The sequence below is a fragment of the Natator depressus genome, chromosome 25, assembly GCF_965152275.1.
Source record: "Natator depressus isolate rNatDep1 chromosome 25, rNatDep2.hap1, whole genome shotgun sequence".
In the NCBI taxonomy this organism is placed as follows: domain Eukaryota; kingdom Metazoa; phylum Chordata; order Testudines; family Cheloniidae; genus Natator; species Natator depressus.
Genome location: NC_134258.1, coordinates 16220108 through 16240302, shown reverse-complemented (window position 1 = coordinate 16240302; position 20195 = coordinate 16220108). Strand labels below are relative to the sequence as shown.

The 20195-nt window shown below is 44.6% G+C and overlaps 1 protein-coding gene and 1 long non-coding RNA gene across 3 annotated transcripts in view; one reads left to right on the top strand and one right to left on the bottom strand.

Annotated features, from left to right (window-relative positions):
- Nucleotides 1–6962, bottom strand: part of LOC141978018 (uncharacterized) — a 77228-nt gene extending 70266 nt beyond the window's left edge. The window contains exon 1 of the long non-coding RNA XR_012636319.1: nucleotides 6418–6962. This is a non-coding gene — a long non-coding RNA (uncharacterized LOC141978018). The remainder of the gene's footprint in view (nucleotides 1–6417) is intronic.
- A 210-nt stretch (nucleotides 6963–7172) lies between these two features.
- The window catches only part of SIN3B (SIN3 transcription regulator family member B), a 28668-nt gene continuing 15645 nt past the window's right edge, over nucleotides 7173–20195 (top strand). Inside the window, exons 1-7 of one of the 2 annotated variants that reach the window (XM_074939838.1) lie at nucleotides 7218–7274; nucleotides 9538–9644; nucleotides 10783–10936; nucleotides 14224–14487; nucleotides 15157–15300; nucleotides 16502–16624; nucleotides 17919–18077. In XM_074939838.1, coding sequence (XP_074795939.1) covers nucleotides 9622–9644; nucleotides 10783–10936; nucleotides 14224–14487; nucleotides 15157–15300; nucleotides 16502–16624; nucleotides 17919–18077 — 867 coding nt within the window. In that variant the 5' untranslated portion in view covers nucleotides 7218–7274; nucleotides 9538–9621. Of the gene's footprint in view, nucleotides 7275–9537; nucleotides 9645–10782; nucleotides 10937–14223; nucleotides 14488–15156; nucleotides 15301–16501; nucleotides 16625–17918; nucleotides 18078–20195 lie in introns of both variants that reach the window. The other variant, XM_074939837.1, reaches the window with a different exon arrangement.

Genomic DNA, 20195 nt, shown 5'->3' with positions numbered 1-20195 from the left:
CAGTTTCCCCACACACCCATTAGGGCAAAAAGAAAAGGAGTACTTGTAGCACCTTAGAGACTAACAAATTTATTTGAGCATAAGCTTTCGTGTAGGTCATGAAAGCTTATGCTCAAATAAATTTGTTAGTCTCTAAGGTGCCACAAGTACTCCTTTTCTTTTTGCGGATACAGACTAACACGGCTACTACTCTGAAACCTGCCATTAGGGCAGTATTCCTCTTCAATAAAGTTAGTTTGGCATGATTTGCTCTTGACAAATCTACGTTGGCTATTATTTATTACCCTATTATCCTCTAGGTGCTTAAAAACTGATTGCTTAATAATCTGTTCCAGTATCTTGCCAGGGATCAAAGTTAGGCTGACTGGTTTATAATTTCCTGGGTCCTCTTCTCCCCCACTTTTTAAAGATAGGTACCATGTTTGCCCTTCTCCAAACCTCTGGGACCTCATCAGTCCTCCATGAGCTCTCAAAGATAATCACTAATGGTTCCAAGACTGCTTCAACCAGTTGCTTAAGTACCATAGGGTACATTTTATCAGGTCCTGGAAACTTGAGTACATCTGACTTATCTAAATATTCTTTAACCTGTTGTTTCCCTATTCTGGTTTGTGTTCCTTTCCCATTTTTGTTAGTATAAATTGTGTTAAGTTTCTGGTCAGTTTATCTTTTTAGTGAAAACTGAAGCAAAACAGGCAACATGTTACCTTTCTAGATATCAACTGCTATTAGCTCTTCCTTCCTAAGTAGAGGACCTACATTTTCCTTCAAAAGAACGGCCACACTGGGTCAGAACAATGGTACATCTAGCCCAGTAGCCTATCTTCTAACAGTAGCCAGCGCTGGGTACTTCTGAGAGAATGAACAGAACAGGGCAATTTTGAGTAATTCATCCCCCATTGTCCAGTCCCAGTTTTTGGCAGTTGGAGGCGTACGGATACCTGGAGCATGGGGTTGCACCTCTGCCCATCTTGGCTAATGGACCTATCCTCCATGAACTGATCTAATTCTTCTTTGAACCCAGTTATACTTTTAACCTTCACAACATCTGCTGGCAACGAGTTCCACAGGTTGACTGTGGGTTGTGTGAAGAAATACTTCCTTGTGTTTGTTTTAAACCTGCTGTCTATTAATTTAATTGGTGTCCTATAGTTCTTTTGTTATATGAAGGGGTAAAATAACACTTCCTTATTCACTTTCTCCATATAATTCATGATTTCATAAACTTCTATCATCTCCCCCCTTAGTCATCTCTTTTCTAAGCTGAACGGTCCCAGTCTTTTTAATCTCTCCTCATACAGAAACTGTTCCATACCCCTAATCATTTTCACTGCCCTTCTCTGCACCTTTTCCAATATATATATATATATATATTTGTTTAAGATGAGGGAACTAGAACGTCACAGAATATTCAAGGTATAATCATACTGTGATGTTACACCCCATATTCTTCACAGAAATATTGTTATGATATGAATATAGCATAACCAAAATATATTTTATGAAAGATGGGCCATGTGAAGTATCATTAAAAAGATTCTGATCTACTGAATGTGTTTACTCAATTTATATGCATGTATCATTTCTGTATCTGACGTTAGGAATATTGACTATGTAACAATTACAACTGTGTGTGTACTTGGGGAATGCTCACCAGAGAGTAGGCAATCAGCCTGAATGAGCCATTTGGAACTTTGGAGATAGTAATCTCCCACCTTCCTGAGCAGCTTCCTGGGATGTTGCTTTGACACTGCAGGGTTATCTGACAATGTCACCTGGTATAGAGTACCACCTTGGACACTGCTGGTATTTTTCCACTGGAAACATCAGATTCCCACCTTATGTAAATTCTATTTAAGGCTGGGGCATAAATCAATCAGCACTCATCTCCATTGCCTCCTGGTCCAAGAAGGAAGATTGCTAAAAACACCTGAAGGGAAAGGCAGGGGCTGAGTCCAGGCTAAGACAGGGGTACAGTCTGTAAAGAGAAATAACTGGAACTCTAAGCTATAGAAACTCTGCAGCTGGCCTAAAACAACATTTAGGGTGAGAAATTACATTTTGTAACCTGTTTCTTGAGTGTATTAAGCTTAGTTTGCATGTTTTGTTTTACTTGCTCAGTAATCTGCTTTGTTCTGTTTGCTATCCCTTATAATCACTTACAATTTACTTTGGTAATTAATAAACTTATTTCTTGTTTATTTCAAAACCCAGTTTGTACGATTCATATCTGGGGGGAAGGGCGGGGGGTGGGGAAAGCTGTGCATATCTCTCTCCACATTGAGGGAGAGGATGATGCCAAGATCTCTTTCTTGAGTGGTAACAGCTAATTTAGAGTCCATCACTTTGTACACATTTGAAATTATTTTTTCCAATGTGCATTACTTTGCACTAGGGCTGTCGATTAATCACAGTTAACTCACATGATTAACTCAAAATAATTAATCGTGACTAATCGCCGTTTTAATCGCACTGTTATACAATAGATACCAACTGAAATTTATTAAATATTTTGGATGTTTTTCTACCTTTTCAAATATCTTGATTTCAGTTACAACATAGAATACAAAGTGTACAGAACTCATTTTATATTATTTTATTACAAATATTTTCATTGTAAAAATGATAAAAAAATAGTATTTTTCAATTCACCTCATACAAGTACTGTAGTGCAATCTCTTTATCGTGAAAGTGCAACTTACAAATGTAGATTTTTTTGTTACATAATAGAACTCAAAAACAAAACAATGTAAAACTTTAGAGCCTACAGGTCCACTCAGTCCTACTTCTTGTTCAGCCAATCGCTAAGACATGTTTATTTACATTTACAGGAGATAATGCTGCCATTCTTATTTTCAAGGTCACCTGAAAGTGAGAAGAGGCATTCACATGGCACTTTTGTAGCCAGCATTGCAAGATATTTATATGCCAGATATGCTAAACATTCGTGTGCCCCTTAATGGCCACTATTCTGGAAGACATGCTTCCATTCTGATGACGTTAAAAAAATAATGCGTTAATTAAATTTGTGACTGAACTCCTTGGGGGAGAATAGTATGTCTCCTGCTCTGCGTTTTACCTGCATTTTGCCATATATTTCATGTTATAGCAGTCTTGGATGATGACCCAGCACATGTTCGTTTTAACAACATTTTCACTGCAGATTTGACAAAATGCAAAGAAGGTACCAATGAGAAATTTTTAAAGATAGCTACAGCACTCAACCCAAGGTTTAAGAATCTGAAGTGCCTTCTAAAATCTGAGAGGGATGTGGTGCAGAGCATACTTTCAGAAGCCTTAAAAGAGCAACACTCCGATGCAGAAACTACAGAACCCGAACCACCAAAAAAGAAAATCAGCCTTCTGCTGGTGGCATCTGACTCAAAGATGATGAAAATGAACATGCGTCAGTCTGCACTGCTTTAGATCGTTACTGAGCAGACCCCGTCATCAGCATGAATGCATGTCCTCTGGAATGGTGGCTGAAGCACGAAGCGACACATGAATCTTTAGCATATCTGGCACGTAAATATCTTGCAACGCCAGCTACAACAGTGCCATGCGAATGCCTGTTCTCACTTTCAGGTGACATTGTAAATAAGAAGCAGGCAGCATTATCTCCTGCAAATGTAAACAAACTTATTTGTTTGAGCGATTGGCTGAAGAAGAAGTAGGACTGAGTGGACTTGTAGGCTGTAAAATGTGACATTGTTTTATTTTTGGATGCAGTTATTTTTAATGCATAATTCTACATTTGTAAGTTCGACTTTCATGAAAAAGAGATTGCACTACACTACTTGTATTAATTGAATTGAAAAATACTATTTGTTTTATTTTTACAGTGCAAATATTTATAATAAAATATAAATATAAAGTGAGCACTCTACACTTTGTATTCTCTGTTGAAATTGAAATCAATATATTTGAAAATACTGAAAACATCCATAAGTATTTAAATGGTATTCTGTTATTGTTTAACAGCACTGTTAATCACACAATTAATTTTTTAAGCAGGCAATTGATATTTTTAATCACACAATTAATAGCAATTATTTTTTTGATTGCTTGACAGCCCTTTTTTGCACTTATCAACACTGAATTTCATTGGCTATTTTGACAGGTTTCAGAGTAGCAGCCGTGTTAGTCTGTATTCGCAAAAAGAAAAGGAGTACTAGTAGCACCTTAGAGACTAACCAATTTATTTGAGCATAAGCTTTCGTGAGCTACAGCTTATGCTCAAATAAATTGGTTAGTCTCTAAGGTGCCACTAGTACTCCTTTTCTTACTGGCTATTTTGTCATCCTGTCATGCAGTTTTGTGAGATCTCTTTGTAACTCTTCACACTCAGCTTTGAACCTAACTATCTTGAGTAGTTGTGTTGTCTGCAAATTTGCCACCTCACTGTTCACCCTTTTTTCAAGACCATTGATAAATATATTGAAAAGCACTGGTCCCAATACGGATCCTTGTGGGATCCTACTATTTACTTCTCTCTGTTGTGAAAACTGACCATTTATTCCTACCCCGTTTCCTAGTTTTTAAACCAGTTAGTGAGCCATGAGAGGATCTTCCTTATTATCCCATGACTGCTTATTTTGCTTATGAGCCTTTGGTGAAGGAAACTGTTAAAAGCTTTTTGAAAGTCCATGTACACTATATTGACTGGATCACCACATGCTTGGTGACACCCTTAAAGAATTCTAACAGATGGGTGAGGCATGATTTTCCTTTAGGAACACCATGTTGACTCTTCCTCAACATATATTTATATGGGTGATATAATTCTGTTCTTTACTGTCATTTCAACTAATCTCCCTAGTAACTGAAGTTGGGCTTACAAGCCAGTAATTGCCAGGATCACCTCTGGAGCCTTTTTAAAAATCAGCATTACAGGAGCTACACTCCAGTCATCTTGTACAGAGGCTGATTTAAGCAATTGATTACACACCAGAGGTAGCAGTTCTGCAATTTCATATTTGACTTATGTCGTGTAAAAAGAAAGGCTTAGGTGTAGGAATCCCCCTCACATCTTCTGCAGTGAACACCGATGGAAATTATTAATTTAGCTTCTCCACAATGGCCTTGTCTTCCTTGAGTTCTTTGTTAGTACCTTAATTGTCCAGTAACTCTACTGATTGTTTGGCAGCCTTTCTGCTTCTGATGTACTTAAAATTTGACTTCCAATTTTTAAAGAATTCCTTTTTTGCCTCTGACTACCTCTTTTATTCTGCTGTTTAGCCATGGCAGCATCCTCTTACTGTTTTTTGATTTTGGGTATACATTCCATTTGAGACTCTAATTTGCTGTTTTTAAATAGTTTCCATGCACTTTGCAGGTATGTCACACTTGTGACTGTTCCTTTTAATTTGCATTTACTAAGCTCCTCATTTTTGTGTAGTTCTATTTGAAGTTAAATGCTCCTGTGGTGGGTTTCTTTGGCATTTTTCCTTACACAAGGATGTTACATCATGGCGCAATTACTGAGAGGTTCAGCTATATTCACCTCTTGGACCAGATCCTGCATTCTATGTAGGACTAAATCAAGAACTACCTCTCCCAGTGTGGGTTCCAGGACAAGCTGCTCCAAAAAGCAGTCATTTAACATGTCTAGAAATTTTATCTTTGCATCCCTTCCCAGTGTGACATATACAATATGAGGACAGCTGAAATCCCCCATTATTATTGTGGTTTCTGCCTTTGTAGCCTCTCTAATCTGCCTGAGCAGTTCATAATTGCTGTCACCATCCTGGTTTAGAGATTGGTACTATACACTTATAGTTCAAGCATGGAATTTCTATCTATTCAGATGCTAAGGTACTATTTGATTCATTTAAGATTTTTACTTTATTTGACTCTATGCTTTCTTTCACATATAGTACCACCAGGACAACCTACTCTCTCATTCCAATATATTTTTCCCCATGGCATTACCACGTTCCATTGATTAACCTAATTCCAGCAAGTTTCCATGATGCCTACTATATCAATATCCTCATTTAATGCCAGGCACTCTAGTTCACCCATCTTAATATTTAGACTTCTAGCATTTGTACATAAGGACTTGTACATTTTGTCAATATTCAGATGCTTGCCTTCATCTGTTATATTTCAATAGAACTCTGACTGTTTTTCACTAGCTCCTACCTGTACTTTACCAATTTCTTTCCTATCTTCTTTACTAGGATCTATAGTTCCCCATTTAATAAATTCATCCCTAAGGGATATCTCCACCCAGTGTACACCCCCCATACCTGTCAGCTTCCCCCCTGCCCTTAGTTTAAAAAAAATATTCCACAATCTTTTATATTTTATGTGAAAGGGCTTCATCTTTCTCCTACGGTATTCAAATAACCTCTTACTGTTGCCTTTTATGTCCCTTGCAAGGTGTAACTCATTTTGGTGCAAGGTGTAACTTACCCTTTATCCCTACACGCTTTTGCTGTTCTTTTAGCAATGATGCCTTGAACGCAGCCCATCCCTGACCTGTCCTTTCCGTAATCATTCCACTTTGCAAACTCACGTCCACTTTCACTCCCTTAAACCACTTCTGCTGTACGTGTCTCTCCCGCTCACTCAGCAGCTATATTCCTGCCCCCCGGGCCGTAGCAGCTGCAGCTGTCCAGGCAGGGCAAGCCTCATGGTCTTCCCTCTCATGCTTCCAGTCTCTGCTGGACACTTGGGAAAACTTCTGCCTGCACGGGCGCTGCCATGGCTCCCACCTCAGTGTGCTGCACAGCCAGCGTTGCCATAGTGACCACTGACATGGCGGCTCCTGTGCCCCAGCCCCACTGGCGTCTGTACTGAGCACCGCCTCCCCATGCCACGTCAGGCCTCCACATATCCGCCTCCCGCCCCAGGTGCGGGGCCTCGCTGTATCCCAGCTCTCTCGCCGAGGCTACCGCTGACCTGAGCGCGGGCGCGGACTAGCGAACGTAACAGGGCTGAATGCCAGCACCGGAAGCTACCTCAGGGGGCCGGAAGTTGGTCCAGCTGAACAAGTCGTCCCGACCCACCCGTGCTCCGTCCCAGATAGCCCTGGCCCCTCCCCTAGGTTCCACCCCCTTTCGACCGGCCCCGGCGGAGCCGTGCAGCGCGTGGTGACGCAAGGCGCCCGGAACGCGCTGACGACGTGGTTGTGGGCGGGTGCTTCTGCCCGGTGCCCGACTCCCATCATGGCGGCGGGGGGAGGCGGCGGCGGCCGGGGGGCCAGTGGCCCCAGATGGGGCGGGGGCCGGGCCGGCGGGGGCGCGGCGCAGGAGAAACTGCCGGTGCACGTGAGTGCGGGGCCCTCCCCGGCTTCCTTCAGTGACCCCCGTGCCCGCTCGGGCCCCCCATCGCCCCGCGGCCCCCTGCACTTCACCCGGGATAACCCCCCCGGCCCCTCCCACCCGGGATAATTCCCCCCTGCCCGCTCGGGCCCCCCATCGCCCCGCGGGCCCCGGGCACTTCACCCGGGATAACCCCCCCGGCCCCTCCCACCCGGGATAATTCCCCCCGCCCGCTCGGGCCCCCCATCGCCCCGCGGGCCCCCTGCACTTCACCCGGGATAACCCCCCCCCGGCCCCTCCCACCCGGGATAATTCCCCCCCGCCCGCTCGGGCCCCCCATCGCCCCGCGGGCCCCCTGCACTTCACCCGGGATAACCCCCCCGGCCCCTCCCACCCGGGATAATTCCCCCCTGCCCGCTCGGGCCCCCCATCGCCCCGCGGGCCCCCTGCACTTCACCCGGGATAACCCCCCCCCGGCCCCTCCCACCCGGGATAATTCCCCCCTGCCCGCTCGGGCCCCCCATCGCCCCGCGGGCCCCCTGCACTTCACCCGGGATAACCCCCCCGGCCCCTCCCACCCGGGATAATTCCCCCCGCCCGCTCGGGCCCCCCATCGCCCCGCGGGCCCCCTGCACTTCACCCGGGATAACCCCCCTGGCCCCTCCCACCCGGGATAATTCCCCCCTGCCCGCTCGGGCCCCCCATCGCCCCGCGGGCCCCCTGCACTTCACCCGGGATAACCCCCCCGGCCCCTCCCACCCGGGATAATTCCCCCCGCCCGCTCGGGCCCCCCATCGCCCCGCGGGCCCCGGGCACTTCACCCGGGATAACTCCCCCGGCCCCTCCCACCCGGGATAATTCCCCCCTGCCCGCTCGGGCCCCCCATCGCCCCGCGGGCCCCCTGCACTTCACCCGGGATAACCCCCCCGGCCCCTCCCACCCGGGATAATTCCCCCCTGCCCGCTCGGGCCCCCCATCGCCCCGCGGGCCCCCTGCACTTCACCCGGGATAACCCCCCCCCGGCCCCTCCCACCCGGGATAATTCCCCCCTGCCCGCTCGGGCCCCCCATCGCCCCGCGGGCCCCCTGCACTTCACCCGGGATAACCCCCCCGGCCCCTCCCACCCGGGATAATTCCCCCCGCCCGCTCGGGCCCCCCATCGCCCCGCGGGCCCCCTGCACTTCACCCGGGATAACCCCCCTGGCCCCTCCCACCCGGGATAATTCCCCCCTGCCCGCTCGGGCCCCCCATCGCCCCGCGGGCCCCCTGCACTTCACCCGGGATAACCCCCCCGGCCCCTCCCACCCGGGATAATTCCCCCCGCCCGCTCGGGCCCCCCATCGCCCCGCGGGCCCCGGGCACTTCACCCGGGATAACTCCCCCGGCCCCTCCCACCCGGGATAATTCCCCCCTGCCCGCTCGGGCCCCCCATCGCCCCGCGGGCCCCCTGCACTTCACCCGGGATAACCCCCCCGGCCCCTCCCACCCGGGATAATTCCCCCCTGCCCGCTCGGGCCCCCCATCGCCCCGCGGGCCCCCTGCACTTCACCCGGGATAACCCCCCTGGCCCCTCCCACCCGGGATAATTCCCCCCTGCCCGCTCGGGCCCCCCATCGCCCCGCGGGCCCCGGGCACTTCACCCGGGATAACCCCCCTGGTCCCTCCCACCCGGGATAATTCCCCCCTGCCCGTTCCAGCCCCCCATCGCCCCACGGGCCCCCTGCACTTCACCCAGGATAACCCCCTGGCCCCTCCCACCCGGGATAATTCCCCCGTGCCTGCTCGGTCCCCCCATCGCCCCGTGGGCCCCGGACACATCACCCGGGATAACCCCCCGGCCCCTCCCACCCGGGATAATTCCCCCCTGCCCGCTCGGGCCCCACGGGCCCCGGGCACTTCACCCGGGATAACCCCCCCAGCCCCTCCCACCCAGGATAATTCCCCCCTGCCCGCTCCGGCCCCCCATCGCCCCGCGGGCCCCGTGCACTTCACCCAGAATAATCCACCCGGGATAATTCCCCCCTGCCCGCTCCGGGCCCCCCATCGCCCCTCCCTTGGGCACACTGCACTTCATCCGGGTTAACCCCCCCGGTCCCTCCCACCTGGGATGATCCCCAGTGCATGCTCCAGGGCCTCTCCCGGAGTGAACCCCAACCCCTCCCTGCAAGCCCCTTAGTCACTTCCCCCCGGAGACAGGTCCTCAGACCCTAGATGGCCTTGTGCTCTGCCCTCCACCCCAGCTCCCTGACTAACTCCCACTCCCCTGCAGGTGGAGGATGCACTCTCCTACCTGGACCAGGTGAAGATTCGCTTTGGCAGTGATCCCGCCACCTATAACGGCTTCCTGGAGATCATGAAGGAATTCAAGAGCCAGAGGTAAGGTGTCGACCCCCCGCCCCCCAACCTGTCCAATACCCACTTCTACAGTGCCCTTCCTCTCAGGTATCCCATTTTGCCCTAGAATAGTCCCCTGCTCCTAGCACACCTCTTAGAGGACCACAGACCTTAGTGCCAGCACCCACCTTTAAGAACCTCCTCCCCACATAAAATATCCCCCAATATTCCCCTGCCTCTGTTCCCATTTTCAGCACACCTTCAGCAAAATCTGATCCTCACACCTCGCAAGCTCATGCAGGAAATATGCTTCCTGGGTTCCATGAGATTATGCAAGAGTTAAATTCCAGATATAAGGGGTCCATTATCCCCTCCCCCAGAGGGTCCCAAATCCCCTTCTAGAGCACCCATCTCAAAACCACTCATCCTGATAGAGTCAATATCCCACAATCTCCCAGGGCCCTAATTCCAGGGAGACAATAAATCTTGTAACTCAGCTCACCCAGGGAACCCAAATCCTAAAAAGAGGTGAGGAAGCCAGAACTTGTAGCACCCAAAACACCAGGAGTGAAGGGAAGGCACATCCCCTTCAGCTAATCCACATCCTTGAATCTCTGTCTGACCCCATAAGCAGAACCATCACTTTGGGAGGAACTTATTGATGACTGGGAATCTTTCACTTCATTTGGGCCTACTAGGTCTCTTGGTCTTTTAAAGTGACATGGACCTTCCAGAATAGTGGCTTGGTCAGACACTGGTGTTCTATAGTATTGGGGCTAATGGATCTAATGTGTGCCTCGTTTGGAGAGTTCAATCTTTAGACCTGGGGGACAAGGAGTTTCTTTTGACATCTGTACATCTGGCCTTAACCTTGCAAAATATATAAATTGTATGATCAGTGTTTAGATTCAGGGAGGGGAAGTATCCTTCCTGTGGTACATGGATGCCCAGAGAGTTGGAATAATTCAACCTGCTGCAGTATAATTGCTGTGACTAAGTCTTCTCTAGGAAGCCACAAGAACTCTGTCTTCAGGGGAGTCAGTGTTATCTTGATGCTTAAGTCTGTCCAATTCCCTGATTGCTAATAAATGTTATTGCAGTTCTTACTTTTTCTGTATCTTACCTTTTATTTTGTGACTTAAGCCCTTGCATGGAGTTAATAACCTGTTCTTGGTTCTAGCATTGATACTCCTGGTGTAATCAGGCGGGTTTCTCAGCTGTTTCACGAACATCCCGACCTCATTGTAGGATTCAATGCTTTCCTCCCTTTGGGCTACAGAATAGAGATTCCAAAGAATGGGAAGTTAAGTATACAGTCGCCACTGGCTAGTCAGGTATGTTAAAATGCTTGGAGTAATTTAAATGAATCATAATGTATCTGCATGTAGCTACAAGTGACATACAGGGTCTGCATAACAGATGAGTAGATTTGCCTTTACTGCCGTTTGAAAATATGTTTTACAGGAAGTTCAGATACCATGGCAATGGGTATGAGAATGTAAATAGAACAGAATTTCGTTAAGAAACACTTAATAGTTTTAGTCTGCACTAAAATGAAGCTCCCACACAAGTTGCCACTGCAGGCTAAATACTTCAATCAAATTTGAAAGTTAAAGATCATGGCTGGCTGGCTGTGTATACACACAATATCCAGTGAGTCTTTATAATCAGACTTGAATTTAAACTTGAAAAACATGTTTGAAAATATCATATTTCTATCATATATCATATCATATCATATATCATATCATGTATCTAGTTCTTTTTTTGAACCCTGTTATTGTGTTGGCCTTCACAACGTCCTCTGGCAAAGAGTTCCACAGGTTGACTGTGCATTGTGTGAAGAAATACTTCCTTTTGTTTAGGAGTACTTGTGGCACCTTAGAGACTAACCAGTTTATTTGAGCAAATTGGTTAGTCTCTAAGGTGCCACAAGTACTCCTTTTCTTTTTGCGAATACAGACTAACACGGCTGTTACTCTGAAACCTTCCTTTTGTTTGTTTTAAACCTGCTGCCTTTTAATTTCATTTAGTGATCCCTAGTTCTTGTGCTATGAGAAGGAGTAAATAACACTTATTTACTTTCTCCACACCAGTCATGATTTTATAGACCTCAATCATATACCCCCCCCCCTTAGTCGTCTCTTTTCCAAGCTGAAAAGTCCCAATCTCATTATCCAAGTGTTCAGATACAGCTGTGATTGATGTAGCATTAGAACGTAGATAGAATCACACCAGACTTTGCATCCATTTTCACAGTTGCAGAATTTGAAACTTAAGAATCTTAGCTGAATTTTGTTCAGAAGCCTAATCTCTGCTACCTGCTAGTCTTTCAGCTCTCATGTTCTTTGATCTCTCTATCACTCAGAAACTTGGCATTTCTGAGAGCTCTACTGTTGAACACGTTTCTTGAAATCTACAATTCCTGTGGAATAAAGAAGTGTTAGTACACAGTGTTTTGTATGTTCTTGGCATCACTACTTTCTAAAGTGCAGAGAATAATGGAGTGACAGTCACAAGCATTAATGAGTCAGTTACTGTTGAGGGAAGAATGAAAACAGAAGAGCAGAAGCAGTGGTGGCTTGTCCGTTTTTTCATGGACATTTCGTCATTGAATTTTGAGTACTTTGTGACTCTTTGTCAAGATCATTGCCATTGGGTCCAGGTACAGCATTTGAAAATCCCTTGATTATGAGAGGTTTCAGAGTAGCAGCCGTGTTAGTCTGTATCTGCAAAAAGAAAAGGAGGACTTGTGGAACCTTAGAGACTAACAAATTTATTTGAGCATAAGCTTTCATGAGCTACAGCTCACTGCATCCGATGAAGTGAGCTGTAGCTCACGAAAGCTTATGCTCAGATAAATTTGTTAGTCTCTAAGGTGCCACAAGTACTCCTTTTCTTTTTGATTATGAGACTAGCTCTGGTGGAAGAATTGTTCATGAAAACTGGACCTGAGAAGGCACTCACCCTTTGATAAAAGAACACAAAGAACAGTGTGTGAGAATCTAATGATGAAGTTTGGCTTTATTGTGCTGAAAATGCCTTCAGATGTTCAGAGACTTACAGGAAACTTGTCTTGCTCCCTGGATCCTGAAACAAAATTACCATGTGGTGTGGAAATACAAGGGTTTGCTGACAACTGAGACTTGCAACTGGAAAAAATACTTTCAGAGGTTATCTACAGGGCCCTTTTTGTGAATCCCCTTATCAGAGATGGTTCCTGTATTTAACATATTCTGAGTTTCTCTTGGAATCAGCTACAAAAGGACACTTCTTCCATAGTTAGTTAATGTGGTTTTGGTTAGCTTGGGACCAAGGAATCATGTGCTCCTAGAAGCTATTAAATCAAAGGCAGAATTGGACTGAAACAAGTTGCTTGTAATGCTCAATTGCTTAAGGATTAGAAAAGTGGCTTTGAGGCAGTATCGTAAGCAAGAGGTGGCACAGAGTCTGCATGGCACTACAGTTGACCAGATTCTATGAATACAGATTCCAATGAGCTTGGCTGCTTGGAGCTGTTAAATTTCTGTCCACTGATTGACATCTGTAAACTGCAAGCAAGAAGTTCAACTGTCATTGGTTGGTCATTGGCCTCTTTTAAAACAGCCATTTTCCTGAAAATTTGGACACACAGTAACATACATCAGACTGTCTGCTGTGCAACGTCATGGTATAGCTGCACTACTAGGAGCTGTCAGAACTTACCTTTATCCATTAGTGAAAGGAGGGATTTAGAAAGCCTTTGACTGGTGTGACAGGACAGCTCTTGGATGTGAAGGAGATGTTCTCGGTATTGAGGCTCATTTTGAGTTATTTTATAGGGGCTGTTACAATAAGGAAATACCATATTTAAACACTTCTTTTTTATTATGTCACTGTAATTATTTTTCTGTAAAGAATGTGTGTTCAACATACCGGTACTTCATACACCAAATAAGTCAATAGCCAAAATGTAGTTCAGTTTTGGTATAACAGTGTCTGAGTCTTTGTAAACACAGTCAAGTATATACAACAATTTTTTTTTTACTCTATAAGTGTCCAAAAGTGTGGAGCTATAATCTGGAGAATTAAGTAAGTGTTGAGAATATCTACTAGTCACTCTGATAAAGGCTAGCAAACTGCAGAGTGCAATCCAAACCTGTTTTCCCTTCAAACATAAGTGTCTGTAAATAAAACAAGAATCATGAAGTTTAGCTGGTTAATGTTGGCCTTTGTTATAAATGATCAAAGCTGAAGCTTCAAAAATGAAGTCTCAGTAATGTTCATACAGTGGGGTGTATCAGATGTGAAAATCCTTTGAATAATTACGTTCCAAACTTTCAAGTACTGTAAACCTCTGTCTGAAGCTCTGTTCTCAAATAGGTATGATGGGAAGAGTTCTTTACAAGCAATGTTGGACTTAAATGGAAAGAGGAGTGAGAGTTTAGCACTGTGGCTAATGTTTTTTTAATTGATGGTCTTAGCAACAGAGGTCAAGAAATCCATGGGTCACTTAAATCTATTACTGTGCAATTAATCTTTCCCTAACTGAACAGTTTGTAAATATGCATGATAATTTTAATGAACATGTTGTATATCTATTTTTATTTGATTCACCAGCTTGCATTACTTCTATCACTAGGTGTCATCAGAGCCCGTTCCAAGTGCTCACCCGGGTGGTGGGTTATTGTTACATTATTGTCAGGAGAATTCTCACAACCACAGCGACTGCTCTGAGGAGTTCCGGCAGCAACTTCCATACAAAGAAGATAAATCTCAAATCTCCTTGGAATCTGATTCTGTAGAGTTCAATAATGCAATAAGTTACGTGAATAAGATCAAAACCCGTTTTCTTGACCATCCTGAAATCTACAGATCATTCTTAGAAATTCTTCACACTTACCAGGTAGAGTTCTGGCAAATAAGATATTATGGGTCAGTATTGTGGCTGTTTGAACCTGCAATGTTAAATGAAATTTGTTCGTACAGTACTGTTTTATTGTGATTTATAAAGCTTCCCCAACTTCAGCCTCTCTCAGACAAATGTGGCACTGAGAAACTCATAAGCATAAGCTTTGTCCCCAACATAGCTAGACCTGTGTTCTTGCGGGAATGCTTAGGGTCTGTCAAATGCTTGTCATCTCAGTAATGTGGTGGTGCTACCGGCTTTGGTTTGAAAAACGGCAGTGTTGAGAGATGACTGACTGACTGATTGAAGCTGTACGGAAATCATTTTTTGTTTTAAGTTAGGTGATTTTCTTTTACCATTACTAATGTTCTATTTTTAAATGCTTTATATCTGCTAACTGGGTGCAGTGATTAGATCTGCATGCCCATGGAAGGACAGCAGTTTGATAATTGACTGCTGAGCCCTGTGGTCTAGGATGCCAAACTTGGATACCCTACAAGTGGTAGCACATTGTGCTGCTACAAGAACGCTAGGCCAGATGATAATTATCTAAAGCTTTTTCCTGTATTTGACTCTTGAATACAGTGGGTTGTCTGTTCCAATTTCCTTGCTAACTGAAGTACATTACTGTAACAGTTTGTTTAACGTTTCTCTGTAAATTGGCAGAAAGAACAGCTGAACACTAAAGGCCGACCCTTTCGAGGCATGTCAGAGGAAGAAGTGTTTACTGAAGTAGCAAATCTCTTCAGGGGACAGGAGGATCTACTCTCTGAGTTTGGGCAGTTTCTCCCTGAGGCTAAAAGATCTTTGGTATGTGTTTTGGTAGTATAAGGCAAAATAGATAGAACACTGTGACAGTCTGCTCTGTGTTTATGTTCTACTTGGATAATCTGCATAATGTCTGAATAAATACCCTAAAGAATAAAGTTATTTGCCCCTGCAGGACTGAGAGCTGGGCTGGGAGAGAATGCATCAGGGTGAAAAGACTGAGAGAAGGGTTGTTTGGGTGGAGCGTCTGTGTACCTTTCTCTCAGAGCAGTTGAACAAAGCACAGTAGAGATAACCAGTCTCCTGAGATGGAACAGATAGTAAGCAGCAATGTGTAAATTCTTAGAAGTTGCTGCTCTGTGGCACTATTGGCAACAGCTAAAAGATCTCTTCCCCCCCCCCCCCCCCCAAAAAAAAAAAAAAGTATGCTCTGAGCCTTCTGCCTTGGGGAGAGTAGAGCCCCTCTGAGGGGTACCTTGTGATAGAGTACTGGGTGAAAACAAGCTACCTTTGGATGCCAAATAGGCCATGTCTAAATTGGAGGGGATTATTTTGGTGGTCCACAGAGATCCATGTGGTTAAAACCGTTATTTGGTGGGCTGCAACTTTTCCCTGTGACTTTCTCTGTCATCACTACGTCATCTGACTGCTCTTGCAGCATCTCCCTTATGGCTGGGAAAGTCAAATGAATGTTGTCCTCGTTTCCTGCTCTTGGAATTTCTACTCTACTAAATCCTTAATACTGACTGAAAAAACTTTAGGGATAAAAAAAACCTTTGAAATTCCAGAGATGTGGAGAAAGATTTGGCCCTCTAGCACAAATCTTATTGATCCTTCTGATGACTGTTTCACTGTAGGGTGCTGTTAAGATGCTACCACTGGGTCCTTCTCAAGATTTTCAAACTAGCCTTGTAGCTGTACGTATAGCTGAGACAACTGAATATAGTTTAATGTTTTACTAAAGAACTAACATTTAGTATTAAATTTTTTTTAAAAGGATTAATTCTTGCTATTCCAATGGGGTGCACTTGTATGTGATATGTGTAGTGGTGCTACATCACTGAAAAATATTGTTATAGAGAAACTGACTATCAGTGTTTGAATTATGCTCTCGCTATTTCTTTTTTATAGTTAGTTAACTAACTTAGTGAAATCTCATGTCCTCTATTCTGTTCAGATAAATGGGGTTCTCTCTTTCTGTGGAACTAATAAGGGCAAACTGAAAGCATTGTCTTTAATTTAGTTCACAGGAAATGGGCCATGTGAAATAAACAGGGTCCAGAAAACTGATCATGAAAAAAATCTGGAACATAGTAAAAAGCGATCCAGACCACTACTGCTGCGTCCTGTTCCCAGCCCAGCAAAGGTATCTTGCTGCCAACAGAAATGTGTACTATTTTCATACTTAGGCATTGCTGTAACCTGTGCTGTATGAGATAATTGCTCTCAACTTTCAAATACTACTAAGTGCATGTCATAGGGCAGCCTCACCTGGGTGCTCTCCAGTCCCAGGCCATGGTATGATATGCATGGGTGCCTCCGTTTTCCTGTCAGAGTCCCCAGAAATAGTCCTTAAGTATATTTAGCCCTTTCAGGGTTAATTACAAAAGTCCTGTATACATAAATCATAACAAAAGTCCCACAGCCATAGTCCGGACAGTGCATTAAGTAGACCAAAAGAATCTCTCTGGATAGAAATTTCATGCTTGCATTATAAGAGTAGGAATATATTACCAGCCACCTGACCAGGATGGTGATGGTGACTATGAAGTGCCCAGAGGGATTAGAGAGGCTTACAAAGGCAGAAGATACAATAATAATGGGCTATTTCAACTGTCCTCATATTGACTGGGTATCTGTCACCTTGGAAGAGGATACAGAAATAAAATTTCGAGACACATTAAATGACTGCTTCCTGGAGCAGCCAGTCCTGGAACCCGCAAGAGGTGAGGCAATTTTTGAGTTAATCCTATATGGAATACAGGATCTGGTTCAAGAGGTGAATATATCTGAGCCACTCAGTAATAGTGACCACAATGTAATGAAATTTAACATCCTTGTAGGGGGATAAAATGCCAAAGAAACTCACCATGGCAGCATTTAACTTCAAATAAGGGAACTACATAAACATGAGGAAGCTAGTTAAATGGAAATTAAAAGAAACAACCAGAAGAGTGAAATGCCTGCAAACTGCATGGAAGTTATTTTAAACCAGCATAATAAAGACTCAAACCTAATGCATAGCCCATTTAAAAAAAAAAAAAAAAAGGACCAAAAACTGCCACCATGGTGGTAAACAACTGAGTAAAAGAAGCGGATAGAGGCAAAAAGGCATTCTTTAAAAACTGGAAGTCAAAACCTAGTGAGGAAAATGGAAAGGTGTTAAACTCTGGAAAGTCAAGGGTAAAAGTATAATTAGGCAGACCAAAAAAGAATTTGAAGAGCAACTAGCAAAAGATACAAAAACTGACAGCAATTTTTTTTTAAAGTAAATCAGAAACAGGAAGCCTGCCAATCAGTGGAGCCACTGGACAATTAAGGTGCTAAAGGAGCACTCAAGGAAGACAAGGCCATTGCGAAGACACTAAATGAATTATTTGTACCAGTGTTCACTGCAGAGGATGTGAGGGAGATTCCCACACTTAAGCCTTTCTTTTTAGGTGACAAAGCTTGAGGAACTGTCCCAGACTGAGGTGTCAGTAGAGGAGGTTGTGGAACAAATTGCTAGATTAAACAGTAATAAGTCACCAGGACCAGATGGTATTCACCGAGGAGTTCTGAAGGAACTCAAATATGAAATTGCAGAACTACTAACTGTGGTATGTACTCTATTGCTTAAATCAGCCTCTGGACCAGATGACTGGAGGCTAGCTCATGTAACACTGATTTTTAAAAAAAACTCCAGATACAATCCAGGTAATTAAAGCCTCGTAAGCCTAACTTCAGTTACCAGGCAGATTGGGTGAAATGATAGTAAAGAACAGAATTCTCACACACAGGTAAAGACAATATGGTGAGGAAGAGTCAACATGGGTTTTGTAAAGGGAAATCATGCCTCACCAATCTATTAGAATTCTTTGAGGGGGTCAACAAGCATGTGGACAAGGGTAATTCAGTTGATATAATGTACTTAGACTTTCAGAAAGCCTTTGACCAGGTCCCTCGCCAAAGGCTTTAAAGCAGAGTAAATTGTCATGGGATAAGAGGGAAGGTCCTCTCATGGATCAGTAACTGGTTAAAAGATAAGAAACAAAGGATCAGAATAAATGGTGAGTTTTCATAATGGAGAGCGTTAGATAGCAGGGTTCCCAAAGGATCTTTACTGTGACCAGTGCTGTTCAACACATTACTAAATGATCTGGAAAAAGAGGTGAACAGTGAGTTGACAAAGTTTGCAGATGGTACAAAATTACTCAAGATAGTTAAGTCCAAAGCTGACTGCAGAGAGTTAGAGGGGGATCTTATAAAACTGGGTAACTGGACAACAAAATGGCTGATGAAATTTAGTGCTGATAAGCACAAAGTAGCGCACCTAGGGAAAAATAATCTTAACTATACATGCAAAATGATGGGTTCTAGATTACCTTTACCACTCAAGAATGAGATCTTGGGAGTCATTTGTGGATAGTTCTCTGAAAACATCACTCAGTGTACAGTGGCGGTTAAAAAGCTAATATAATGCTAGGAACCATTAGAAAGGGGATAGATAGTAAGATAGGAAATGCCATAATGCCACTATATAAATCTATGGTACGCCCACATTTTGAATACTATATGCAGTTCTGGTTGCCCCATCTCAAAAAAGATGTACTGAAATTGGAAAAGGTACAGAGAGGGGCAGCAAAAATGGTAAGGGGTGTGGAACAACTTCCATACAAGGCTAGATTAAAAAGTCTGTGACTGTTCAATTTAGAAAAGAGACAACTAAGTGGGGGATGGGATAGAGGTCTATAAAATCATGACTGGTGTGGAGAAAGTGAATAGGGAAGTGTTATTTACCCCTTCATGCAATACAAAAACTAGGGGTCACACAATGATATTAATAGGTAGCAGGTTTAAAAGAAAAGGAAGTACTTCACACAACGCACAGTCAAGCTCATTGCCCCGTGGAACTCATTGCCAGGGGATGTGAAAGCCAGAAGTATAACTTGATTCAAAAAAGAATTAGATCAGTTCATGGAGGATAGGTCCATCAATGGCTATTAGCCAAGATGACTAGGGACGCAACCCCATGCTTTGGGTGCCCCCAAACCTCTGACTGCCAGATGCTGCGACTGAACATAAGGGGATGGATCACTCAATAATTTTCCTGTTCGCTCCCTCTGAAGCATCTAGCATTGGCCACTGTTGGAAGACAGGATACTGGGCTAGATGGACCATTGGTCTGACCCAGTATGGCCGTTCTTATGTTCTTATCCTTAGAATCTCTCACCACACTCACCTCACCAGTACAGTTCCAGCATATCACCATGCCTCAGCCTTCTCTGGCTTCAACTCCCGACCCCAGAGAGCCAGCAGGCATCTCCCTCCGCTGCACTCAGCCTTCAGCCCTCTCCACCCTTCTGTGCCCATCACTCTCTGGTGCAGGAACATCATCAGGCTCGTTTCTCCACTAGTTTCCTGACAGTTTCACCCTCTTGCTATGGAGAGTCTGTAGAGAACTTTGCAACTTTGCCCAGACACCACCTTCAGTCTCCTGACTCCCAGGCAGCTCTCAACTGCCTTCTCTCTGTCTGTCCTCAGGCATTCCCCCCCATTGATATGGCGCATGTGCTCTCTCGTAAAATCCCATTAGGAGTCAGTTGACAAGTCACAGGTGCACTGTCCTCTTTCCTCTTAAAGGACTAGTGCCAAACATGAAGGGAAAATAAAATAACTCTTATTTTTTAAATAGAAAATGGGGAGGGGGGGAGGAAGGGAAATGGTGTTGAAGACAC